General features: G+C 42.8%; 1 protein-coding gene across 1 annotated transcript in view; it reads right to left on the reverse strand.

The window, feature by feature from the left end:
• Window positions 1-1,295: 1,295 nt before the first annotated feature.
• SERPINE2 (serpin family E member 2) overlaps window positions 1,296-13,230 on the reverse strand; it is a 52,004-nt gene continuing 40,069 nt past the window's right edge. The window contains exons 4-9 of the mRNA XM_059703326.1: window positions 12,925-13,122; window positions 9,255-9,453; window positions 7,546-7,646; window positions 5,207-5,293; window positions 2,797-2,880; window positions 1,296-1,936 (exon numbers count right to left, since the gene is read on the reverse strand). Coding sequence (XP_059559309.1) covers window positions 1,899-1,936; window positions 2,797-2,880; window positions 5,207-5,293; window positions 7,546-7,646; window positions 9,255-9,453; window positions 12,925-13,122 — 707 coding nt within the window. The 3' untranslated portion in view covers window positions 1,296-1,898. The remainder of the gene's footprint in view (window positions 1,937-2,796; window positions 2,881-5,206; window positions 5,294-7,545; window positions 7,647-9,254; window positions 9,454-12,924; window positions 13,123-13,230) is intronic.

Genomic DNA, 13,230 nt, shown 5'->3' on the forward strand with positions numbered 1-13,230 from the left:
TTTTTGGGGCCCAGCCAGTGTGGCTCAGTGCTTGACATCGACCCATGAACCAGGAGGTCATGGTCAGGGCAGTGCCTGGGTTTTGGGCTCAATCCCCAGTAGGGGGCGTGCAGGAGGCAGCCGATCAATGATTCTCATCATTGATGTTTCTATCCCTCTCTCTGAAGTCAATAAAAACATATTTAAAAAATAATTTGTTGGCATCTAATTTTAACTAAGGAAAACAATCCCCTCTTTCTCCCTTCTGTCAAGGTTAACCAAAGTACCCAAACTTAGGCAAAGCTCAGCCCACTTGACAAATAAGAATTATAAATGGCAAATTGGTGGATTGTTGAATGTGACGTTTTAATATATAAAGAGTATAGTTCATGGGTTAGAAAAAGGTTTTTAAGTTTTGATAAAAAAATATTTGAAACCATTCTGATTTAGATAAGACTACCCAAATCTTGGAGAAATTAGTGGGAAGAAAAAAAACAAACGGGCAACTAAAAAAATGGTAACATTAGAATTGTGACTAGTTCTCCAAAAAACCAAAACAAAAATCTTTCCATTTCACAAAATAAGTGCTCCAGCCTGTCACCCAAAACGACACATTGACACATCCACCGTTCTCTCTGATTTCCAAATTATTTGAGTCCCCAGTGGCTTCTTTCTGCGCTGGCTACCAAATCCCCACGTTAGCTGGTAATACTTGGCCCTCACTTGAGTGAACAGGCCGCTGAGATGAGAGGTGGGTTTAATGAAATAGTTCTTCCTCTGAAGGGATCTACAGATGAAGGGGTGAAGCAGGGAATAGTGTCTGATTGCCGCGTTTAGAGGAGAAAGCCAGGGGCTTTGGGTTTTCTGCAGTTTACCAAAGTGCAAAGGTTTATTAGAAGAGGTTGAAGTCTTTTCAAAAGGCTCTGTTTCTTAAAAGGTATATATTTTCACTGATTTCAGAGAGTAAGGGAGAGGGAGAGAGAAACATCGATGATGAGAGAGAACCATTAATTGGCTGCCTCCTGCATACCCTACACTGGGGATCAAGCCCGCAACCTGGGCATGTGCCCTGACTAGGAACTGAACCGTGACCTCCTCATTCATAGGTTGGTGCTCAACCACTGAGGCACGCCACTCAGGCAAATCTCTGTTTCTTGTGTTGTGCTTTAAGATAGTAGACAAATAACTTTCTTTCCTTTTTTTTTTTTTTTTTACTACTCATAACACTTTATTTTTACTTTGTACAAAATACAAAAATGCAAATCCAAAGAGTACAGAAGACCAGTAGCGACAGGCACACTGCACAACAGCAAACCTTGTCTAGCAAGACATTAGTTTTTAAAACTTTATTTTAGTGAATACGTGCATTATATAAAACAACAGCAACAACATCATCAAAAACACAAAGAGGCTAGAGATTTCACTATTTCTACCCCCCAAATAATGCTTACTATCAAGACTTTGGATGAGACCAAAAAAAATTTAAAAGGCCAATAATATTTTTTTTCATAAAAATGTAAAAGCTACGATAAAATGTCTTTCCCCCCCATCACACTGATTCAACGTCTTCTGCAAAGCCATACATTAAACAAAACAAAACAAAAATCCTGAACTGGACAGTAAATACTCAAGAGGGTTGTTACCTAGGTAACCACTCAGTAGTTTAAAGACTCTTTTAAACATTTGGAAGCCCTCTAGTCATTGCTCAGTACAGGGTTCCAGCCATCCTGCCCTTTTCCCACCTGTAACACATCTTGGAATAGAAATGCTTACATCATTGAGTCTGTTCCTAAGAACTAGTTTTGAAAAAGAAAGGAATGTAAAAAAATATTTAACAGAACTATGAGAGATATAGGCAAGGAGTCTTCTCTTCATAGCAAAGTTGGGTTTGCTTTGCATGGCTTCTTCTGTTGGACCTTTCAGGGTTTGTTGATCTGCCCCATGAATAAGAAGGCACCTACAGAATTGAAAGAAAACAATGCATGACTGTAAAGAAGTTTTAAAAAGAAAAGATGGAAGACACATTTAAGGGAAGGTCCCTGGGGTAAGTTTAAAGTTAACTGCTCTCAACAGAACTTTCTGCAATAATGGAAATGGTTTATACCTTCACGGTCCAGGATGGCAGCCAGGAGTCACATGTGGCTACTGAGCTCTTGAAATATATTTATATTTCATGTAAATGAGTTAAAAGTTGAAGTGAAATAGCCACATGTGGCTAGAGATTAGGGTGCACACTAATTATGACATTGAACTTGCAATGAGACAAGAGGATAAGGAACTAGCTTATATTATTGATTTAAAAAGGGTAAGAGTTAAAATGTATTAGTTTCTACTCTGTACCAACATGAACCCAACCTTTCCACAAAGACACTATTATTTATTCTTCAGAGTTGTACTAAGGGGTAGGAACTACTGTTACCCTTAAAGATGGAGCTAAAGTTTGAACCAATGACTCAAAGAGCCAAGATCCACTGAATTAACAAATCTTAACTGTGGAGTAGGCTTACAGAGGTTGATGGCATCTAGCTTCTTATAAAATTTTACTGCATTTATTTAAAAGAAAATCAATAGATGTTAAAAATGGCTCTACATATTAAAAACAAGATAAAACAATCTTGTCCTTGTTTCAAAGATTCCATCACACGTTATAAACACAGTCTGATTTTTGTCTCTCTCCAATGTGTGTGGTTATATTATTTAAAGTGCTTGCGATTGTTGCCACATGGGAAATAGACTAAAAGCAGCACCATTGAATGTAATACAAATCCACCTTTCTGAATTCTAACTTGTAACCAATGGAAGAGGAGAATCACTTACCTGTAGGATTATGTCGGATGAAAAATAGAAAAGGTCTGTCCACTATAAACCAGGGAGGAGATGACCTTGCAATTAGAATCGCAGCTGTGGGAAGAAAAGGAAACATGTTGTGCACCCAGTGTGTGGCCACAGCTGGCCCCATGGAGCCTTGATGCTGGTGTTTGGGGACACACTTAATTCCTGTTCCATGGGCTGGATGTATCATGAAAGGCCCAATGGTCCCCATGTACTGAATAGCCACCATGGGCCAGGCCCTTCGCCTTTACCATCTTATTTAGTCTACACAAGTATTACCTTTAATAAAAGCACTTACTCCTTGTAGGGTTTCTATGAGGGTTAAGTGACATAAACATGTTATGGGTCTTAGCACAATGTTTGTTCACCATCATTAGTGGCTGTTTTCTATTTATTTCATCTTCCTTTCTGATGAAGGCAGCTGGTCCTTTCAGCCGATTTGAATCCCTTCTGTGTATCAAAGCCCAGCTTCATGCTCAACCTCTGAGTCTGTGCCTCTTCCTCTGGCACGATCTAGGTTTTCCTCCCATTGGCAACAGAGACCACTCGTTGGGACCTAATGTGCTGTCCATCTCATCTTGGTGTAGACATTGGACTTAGAAAGCAAACTTCTTTAGTTCATGGTCTTAGAGGTGCTTACTCTGCCATGCTTACCAACAGCGGCTTCAATTTAATGAGCCCGAGGTAGTGCCAGGTGTAACTGCCCCATGCTTGCTGTATTGACCCGGTCTTCTTGTTCAAGCCCCAGAAAGCATTAATGACCTGGGCTTGATATTACAAAGAAAACATCTGCAGCTATGTTGGGATACAGCATTCAACCCAGGGTTATTAAAAACAACTCAAGAGCAAGTGTTAGGACTAAATCGAATACCCTCAAAACATATATGCTGAAGCCTTAATCTCCATCGTGACTGTATTTGGACATAGGGCTTTTAAGGAGGTGTTTACTTAAATGAGGGCATGAAGGTAGAGCCCTAATCCAATAAAACTGGGGTCCTTATGAGAAGAGAGGGAAACACCAGGGATGGACACCCACAGAGAAAAGGCCTATGAGACACAGTGAGAAGGCGGACATTCACAAGCCAAGGAGAGAGGACTGAAGAGAAACCAGCCCTGCCAACACCTTGATCTGGACTTCAGCCTCCAGAAGTGTGAGAAATGAATTTCTGTTGGACTTGTTATGGCAGCTTGAGCAGACTAATACAGCAGGGCTGGGCTTCATGAGGATTTGGCCTGAGCAGTTACACAGGGCCCCACACTCACAAAGTCCCCGCATGTGGTTTAGTGACCTGCTGCTATCTCAAATTCTCAATCAGTTTTGAACGAGGGGCTCCATATTTTCATTTTGCGAAGAACCCTGCAAATTATGTAGCCAGTCCTGATAGTTCTGCTGTTGGCAAAACGGGTCAATAACTTGGGAAAAACTTAGATGTCACTTATAAGCACCCAGAAAAGACAGGAGGCATTTACAAAATTCCAGCCCCTCTTATTCTAGGTCTTTGTTTCAAATTCTATTTTAAAGAAATACACATTAAATGTTTATTTTAGAAAGGCAATAGTGTGTCCACTGTGGGTATAAATGGTACTTTTAATGACCAGAAATACTTGACCCAGTTACAAGTGTAGCTGAGATATGATTCACTTTATGAGCTCACAGGGCTTGGTCATATCTATTCAAGCAATCTCATGGGGATAATCAAGGGGTAAAAAGGAAACAACTGAAGATTGTTCCATTTCCTCCTTCATTATATGAGCCGTCAAGGAGAAAGCAGATGTGGATGTTCAAATGACCAAGAAAGGCTGCACAGCCATCCTGTTCCAATCAGCAGCTGTGTGCTAGTTCTTCACTTTGTCCTGGGTAAACCCGACTGACTCGTTTCCTGTGAATTAAGTGCTATTATGCTATGTTTCTATCTGAAGACTGGTCTTCTCTGCCCATAGAAGCCAGAATACGCTCTGTCCTGCTAAGAGCAGGTCTCGGCACACTGCTGTGCTCAGGCCGTGTGGGGACAGATCCTGCCTTCATCAAGTTTTGTAGAAACAGCCGGGCCCTCTGGCTTGCATCATTTCTGCTGCTCTGTCGCTTCAATGGCAGAGTAGCTGCTTTGGAGCCGGTAGGGCCCACAAAGCAGAAAATACATAGTTTACAGAAAGAGTTTGTCGACTCTCGTCCCGGAGGAATTTTCTCACTGAAGTGCTTCCCTTAATGATACAGACTCAGAGGCCCATGGGCACAGGTCTTCAATCTGTCTCATTTCCCACCATGTCCGGACAGTCACCCCACAGCACCTGACCGGAAGTCCACGAGGGAGCTGGGGACGCCTGTCACCCCTCACCCCTCACCCCCACCCCTCACCCCGGCACCAGGACCAGCCCCGCCAGGACCCCGGCTTACTGGTGACTGCTGAAGCTTTGGTTCCGTCTTCACTGACTTCAATTTTTGCTTTTTGCAAGATGTGAGAAACATGAAGGTTTTCTGACCCTGTTTTCAGAAAATAAGACAAAAAACAACAGCATTTGTTTGCTATGCAGACCATCTGTGTCGCTGGAAAAGGAACCTCAGCCATGGCCAATCCCAGTTCTTAAACGGTGTCAGTGGAGAAGCAACCTCTCACAGTCCCAGTGACTGAAGGCTGTAGGCCTGCTACCTGCCATGTCTGCTCAAAGAACTGGGATATCACTCAAGAGGAGGGAGTCGCAGACCCCAAATATGTTAGTGCCGCTAGCCATCCAACTCCGATCACTGAGAATTTCATAAACAGTAAAAAGAGCGGAGCTGTAAAAAGGAAGCCCAGTTACCCAGAAGCAGCAAGCCAACATTATTGTTCCCTTACAAATGTCAGATCCAGAAGGGATTTCAGGTGGCACTGACAGGTGGGGAAACCGAGGCCCAGGGTGTTAAAGAAAGTCTGCCCTTCAGTCACATGCAAGTTAGTGGCAGAATAGGTGCTGGCTTTTCACAAGAAAAGCCACTCATCTCGTGGGTGTATCAGTAAGAGGAGAGGGTCAAGCAGGAGACCAGTCAGACTGTTGTGAGGGCCAGACTCAGAAATGCAGTTTTGTCCCTGGAACCTTTTAGTGAATTCACTTTCCTTCTCAGCAAATCCTTACCATTCCAGCAACCCCCACTGGGGGCAGCTTTCAGGGGCAACACAAACAAAGGGTAATGGTAGCCTTGACTGGACATGGGTCAGGATGCAAAGCGAACTAGTGCTTCTTGCGTCATCTGGTTTTATTTCATTTTAAATTTATCGGGGTGACATTAGTTAATCAAATTACATATTGTATTTCAGGTGTACGATTCTATAATCCACCAGCTGTACATTGTCCTGTGTGCTCACCAACCCATCTGGTTTCAAATTGGCTGCACCGATGCTTGGCTCTAAATGTGACCGATGGTGAGTGAGGGGCCCCTTTGCAGGGCCATGTCACCTGCAGGGTTAAACAGAAGGTCTCAGGAGAATTTGGAGAGCACGGTTTCCCTCTGAACACCTGTGAACTCCCTGGGGACACTATGAAGTGTTTAGGCTACATAGGATAACCCGGGAGGGGAAAGTGCATATTCAAACTGTGCTCCTCAAATGTTATTGGGCTGAGGAATTTGGTAAAGAGAAGATTCTGATTCAGTAGGTCTGAGCTGGGCCCAGCATCATGTATTTCCAACAGGCTCCCAGGTGATGGGGCCGCCGCTGGACCGGGATGAGCGTCTGGCTCACAGGAGGAGACCATCAGGACAGCCATGCGCTGCCGTTTCCCCAGGGGGGTCAAGTGTGTGCCCGGGACAGGCACTCAGGTGTTCACTAGCAGGCACCTGAGGCTGGTGATGAACAAATGCCTTTGCATTCAAGGGAAAAAATACAAAATGGAGTGCAAGTAGTGTTTAAACCAGGGGTGGGCAAACTTTTTGACTCAAGGGCCACAATGGGTTCTTAAACTGGACCGGAGGGCCGGAACAAAAGCATGGATGGAGTGTTTGTGTGAACTAATATAAATTCAAAGTAAACATCATTACATAAAGGGGTACGGTCTTTTTTATTTTTTAGTTTTATTCATTTCAAACGGGCCGTATCTGGCCCGCGGGCCGTAGTTTGCCCACGGCTGGTTTAAACCATGACTTTCCTATGGGAAGAGGTTGCTATGCCCCAAATTAAAAAAGACAAAGTACTGACCATTCACACATAGCTCCAGGAAAAAGTACCTATGTTGGCTAAGAAGGGATGTCATACCAGATGTATCCTAGAAGTTTTGGCAAAGAAAAATTCTAATCGGACTTCTTTGAATTTACATTATTTCAGATTAATGGGCATGAATTTCCAAAACACATATCTGGATACTGTGCATGCCTGCTGTTGTTTGGTGGGAATAAGTATTTGAAAGCCCCAAATATCTTGATTTTTCAAACATAGGGGACAAGTGTGCATTTGAAAAAATAACAACTAATACCTAAGTAAGGGCCAAATTTTTCGGTAATAGAGACACTACACAAAATACTTCTTTACCAGTGTAGAGTTACGTGGGCGTCACAGAAAAAGTACAAGTGAAATGCAGGGATGGCTGAACTTCTAATGGAAATGATTAAGGATCAACAGCAACACTGGGCCATATATCAAATTAAACCTTGGAGAGTTTTAGGTCAACACATTTGTAATTTTGACCTTTCCTTTCTGAACAAATCAGAGACTCCATCTGTAACAAAGTCTTCAAGTTTAAGAATACATTTTAAACTGAACATACTTGTTATTTTAGCAAAATTTGCCTTTGATGGGTCAAACATCTCGGTGATGCCAAGAACTTTCAGCGGCTCCTTCAGATCCATTTCTGCTGTGGCTGTGAACCTAGCATGAAAGCAGAAAATAGGGAGGAAAAATCACTAGGCTATGAATGATATACAATGATATAATCAGTGCCAGTGGGAAAATGTTTACAAACAGCTTCTTTTTAAGCACGCTCTGAACACCAATCTAATTGCATTGTAAATCTTAATCCCAAGGTAATTAGAGAACAACTCATCCCTGAGACCCTCAGCTGGCATTAGCAGCACATACAGTAACAGCAAGTGGCGGCTCTCTCATCCTCACTTGCAACAGGCTCCCTGTTCCAGGCTCAGGGAGATCCACAGGAGCACCTTCTCTTGTGTGGACGGGAGATGCCGGGTGTTGACAAGTGTCTACACTCTGCAATGTCTACAGTCCTTCCCCGCATCCAACCAAAGAGCCACCATCCTCACCGGGACTGGGGATGGTCAAAAGAGAGGAGATGCATTCCTGATGGTTCATGGAGAGATTCTGAAAGCATCTCAGAATGTTAAAATGAGAGCAAACGTTGGGAATAGGGGACATGGTAATGGTATTGTGTTTGGGTGTAATACTGGTTTCTTGAATATGTGTAGGCTATCTGGCCTTATAGCACCCACATGTCAGCTATTCAAGGTGCCATCAGGGGATATTTTACTAGATTTGATCACATCCTGTGGGAGAGCAACAGAGTAGGTGAACGGATTCTCACCACAGATGGGTAGGAATGGCAATTAGCCATTAATTATCATTGTAATTTACCAACAATGTCACCATCTCATTCCTTTATATCAAGCATTGCCTATGTAAAGGCTTATTTTACAACAAAAAATAATCTTGGGAAGATTACTAATACTTATTATAGACATACTTCTCTGATTTCTTAACTCAGTGACTGGAAATTAAAAGCTATTAGAATGGGAAGTTACCACCACACTGAGGTCTGGGTGGTTAAAAACCCAGAGACAGGCCAAACACTTATGTTAAAAAGTTCGTAAAAGGAAGACATCATTGCCCCCCTTCACAATCTAGGCAAAACAAGGCATTCTCTGATCTGTTAGAAATTCAGGATTCAGAGAGAATCTGGGATGACTTTTCCCTTGGATTCAAGTCTCAACAGCACAAATTCCATCTGTCTTATACTTTCAGGATATAAGAGAAAAACTTCCCTAGATACTAATGTATAGATTCTGCTTGGTGGTTTCAAAATACTCCCTTACCACCTACCTTCTGGGCCTTGGTCTTCAGTAACTTCCAGTTAAAATATAAATAACTAAAATGAAGCTCCTTATAAAAAAAACCCGCTACTAAACTTTACTGTAATTTCATCATATTAACATGATGACATGCATGTGTTTTCCAGTTTTTTGAACAAATGAGACATGTTTGGAGCTTGGGGTTTTGTGGAGGCTCAGAGGCCATCTGCCTTCTCTCCTCCACTGTCATGAGCTGGCCATATCAGGAGCACAGGAAGAACAACAAACTTTCCCACAAGCACAACCTTGCATTCTGACCATGTGATTTCTGCACAATAAAGTGGGCTTCGTGATGGGCCAGATTTTAGCCTCGTGTTGTCTGGTATCTGGCATAGTCACCATCAAAGATTGAGCACTTCCATTGTTTTCTCCTTCAGGGAAAGGAGCCACTTACTTGGGCAAGACGACCTGCACCCTCTTGGGCACCATCATGCTGGTCCAGCTGTCTATGGTCTTGGTGCTGATGTGAGGGATGATGGCGGAGAGTGGGGTGGAGCTCTCACTCGGCAGCGCAATCAGCATGCTGATGCTCTCCCCGTGGTAGGGCAGTTCAATGAAGTTGTACCATAAGCCATTGGGGGTGCTTGCTGACCCTAAAGAAATCAGAGGCAGGTTCAGTAGGCCCTTGATGACTTCCAAACATGGTGGGAGTGACCGCTGGTCACCATGGTAGATTCAGAAGAAAGAGAGCCATACAAAATAGCTTCCTTAGGACAAAGACACTTAGAATACAGTGCTTTGCACGAAGTTGATTCTTATCATATGAATAAAGAAATGAATTTGAGCTGCCAGAGAAGGATTCTTTTGGCCAAGACTATGTGTGCATGTTGAAGAGAAGGGAGGGAAGGAATAAACAGCTTCCATTGTTTAGGGCCCAATCTGTGCCAGCCCAAACCAACCATTTCCACACAGTTGCAATCAGTGTCCCATAAGGTAGGTATAAGAGGTCTGTGTTACCACTAGGGAAGCTACCATTAGAGGAATTCGGTAACTTGCCAAGGGACACATGGCTAAGAAGTGGAGCACCAGGACCTGGGGTCAGTATGTCTAATGCCAAAGACCATCTTCTTACTTCACTACCCTGACTCCCTGCTCACTCTTCATTCATTCCAGTAACTATCATTAGGGCTCTTAGATAATTTGTGGTACTCGTGCTTACTAATAACAAACCAAGAATGACTTAATCAGTATTTGTCAAAATGTCATGTAGAGAACTCTTGCAACTTGCAAGATGCTCGGTGGACAAACTGGGGATAACTTTAGTTATCCCCAGATCTCCCAAACTAATCTGATCTTAGAACCTTTTTATCCCATGTAAAATATTCAAAACATTTAGCAACTGAGCAGCCTGCCTGAGCATCTCGGATGAGAGTGAATAAAAGTGTAGTCACGATGGGCACTGGCGAGAAGCCCAGCTCATAGGGACGGGCCCAGAGAGGCTACCAGCTCCCTGGGGAAAGTCTTAGACAGAGCACTTTAGGATCCCATGGAACCTCTACATTCGGCATGTACTGAGTTATAAAAATAATGTGGTGAATGGAAAACCAGCATTTCTAGACTTATAGTAGATTTCTGAAAAGTTTTATTAAACATATCTGAAACTTTTTAAGAAAAACTCGGCAACCTTGGTGAGGTTATTTAACCTCTGTGTGCCTCTGAGCATGGAGGATGGAGACACCAGTGCAGGAGATCTGGAGTTACAGGACTTGGATTGAAATCCTGGTTCTGACACACACTAGTTCTTGGACTTGGGCAAACTCCTTATCCAGGGGTTGTTGAGATGATTAAACGTGAAAAAAAAATACATGTAAGGGACTTAGCAGGGCCAGACCCAGGGTGAGTGCCCACTGAGCAGGGCCCCTTCTTCCTCTTCCTCTAAATGACCTAGAAGGACACCATGTTTAAGGAAGAGGAAAGAGAAAGTGATTTCTCTCATGATTGCCTTTTCTTTGAGGAGGACCTTTGCCAATCACTGCACTGGAGACAGATAACATCCAGTCAGGTCTCCACAGATGGGGGAAGGGTGGCAGAGAGACAGTGAACTTGTCTTTGTTACATAACAAACACTTTTAACTATGAAATGTGATGAAAATAGTGAAGCAATTAGAATGGCTGACACTACAGGGTGACATTGCAGGTTCCTCTTAAGAAAGAAATATGTGGCAATCTGTGCATGTGCAGGCTCAGGCTGGCCCGGGTTTGTCTTGGGGCTACCGTTAATGAAACACGGGACCCTCGTCTCTGCTTTTACCCTGCATAACACAATGGTCTCAGAAGAAATGGAAAAAATCCATGGGAAAGTGAGAAAAAAAATCACTTCCTAATAATCCCTTTAATCCTCAAAGAAAACATTAGGTCCCTCCTCTGGCAGAGCTAATTTTTAGAAACTGAAATGTGGGAAGCAGTTAATAAATGATTACCCCAGGGCGAGGAATAAGCACCTGGAGGTATTCATTAACCACTTCTAGAAGTGTTTAGTGTTCAGATAAGGATTGGGGTCATGAATAATAAAAACTTATGAGCTGAGTGTGCTTGAGGCGAGGAGACAGCGTCTATTTCCGCCGGTTAATCCAGCCTCGACTGGAGACATCATTAACTAACCATTTATATCCAGTCACTCACGTCTGCCTCATGATTCCTTTCTCCCTGGCTCTGCTTCTGCTTCTGATCACAGGGGCTGATGACAAATGTCAGCTAGGATCCCTCGGAAGAAACCCCTTCCATGCTTATCTTTACTTGGCAGCTTGAGGAGCCAGGAGACAAAAATAACATATGTCCTCTCCTCCCACTCAGTCCCGAAAGCACTGCTTTCACAGTGTCGCCTTATGGAAGGCAAGCGCAGAGGTCAAAGACATGAGATCTGGAGTTATAGGACCTGGATTCAAATCCTGGCTCCGACACACACTAGCTCTTGGACTTGGGCAAATTCCTTATCCAGGTCTTAGTTTATTTATCTGTGCAATGGGATAACAGTGTCTACCTTACAGAGCTGTGAAAATGAAATGAGAATATATCTGCACACATCTACTGATGTCAGCAGTTTTGTAAAACACTTCCCTTCCTAAGTGTTAGGTTGCTGCTCAAACAGTTGAAACAGAATTGATCCACCAAGAGAAAGCCCGCTTCTGGGCAGGATGAATCAGACAGAGAAAGGGTATTTGGGAAGCTGGTGTGGGGCAGCTTTAAATCTTTTGGGAATGTCTGTGGAATTCCTTGCATTTTCATCTTTGACTACTGAAACATACAGTAAATGAGGTCCCCTCACTTTTTATTTTGTTAGAATGGGGAATGTGTGCAAAAATTGGCCTTAAGATAACACAGCTGCACTTTGGCTCTGAGCTGATGGCCATGCTAGCATTCTGCTAGAGTCTTCTTGATTCCAACTTTGGGGCAAAAGAGCCTTTTCTTATCCTCAGTTGCTTCGCATGATATGTTTCTGCAGGAATTTTTAAATATATGTTATCTTTTTAAAAAGTTTATTGAGTGAATGGCAACATTTTACCAAGAAGGATGATGAATAATAAATGAGAGGAAAGTGACTTTGTTTATTGCATCCCTCATATAAAGCATTCCCTAATTTAAGAATCGGGCAGCTAGTGAAATGTTGAACAGTGCTTGAAGCTAATTCGCACTGAATATACAAAGAAAATACATGGAAAACACACGTCCTGGTATAGGTTGGAGATGTCAAGACTAACTTATACAGTGAAAAGAAGAATAATGTTAATCGGACCACCAATGCTTTGATAAAACCAGGTTTAAAATGCAAACACCAGACTCAGTTATCTATGCTGTGGTAATGGCAGCAGAAGTGGGCCATGTTTTTGTTTCCTGATTGCAAAATGAATACATATTTAAAATTTAAAGTTGAAATAAAGAAAAAGAATAATTTGAAATACCACCTCTGCTAACATTTAATTGAACATCCTCCAACACAGGTCTCTAGAGACGTATGAATATATAGCAAGTATTTTATACAAATGGGATGAATCAGCATCTGTTGCTCTATAGCTTACCTGAAATCAACCATGTATTAGAAAGGAGCCTTGCACGTGTGAACTTACCGCTCCGGAACAGAGAGAGCTGGGCTAGCATGGGCACTTGGTAGGACTTCCCGTCAGCTGCCACAAACGGACGTTTCTTTGTGTTCTCGGGTCGAAACCGTGATTTCCACAAACCCTTAAAATACAGGGCGTTGACCAGGACCATTCTGGTGAGCACGCCGTCGATCAGGTCAGGGGAGAGCAGGTTGTCGATCTTACCTGTGAAGTCATAGAACACACAAGGAAGAAACTCAGGATTGGCAGAGGCAGCTGCTGGATCAGGAGAATGGGAAAATCAAAGGATTCTTAAATGACTTAGAAAAGCAA

This window comes from Myotis daubentonii, chromosome 7 (genome assembly GCF_963259705.1).
Source record: "Myotis daubentonii chromosome 7, mMyoDau2.1, whole genome shotgun sequence".
Taxonomy (NCBI): domain Eukaryota; kingdom Metazoa; phylum Chordata; class Mammalia; order Chiroptera; family Vespertilionidae; genus Myotis; species Myotis daubentonii.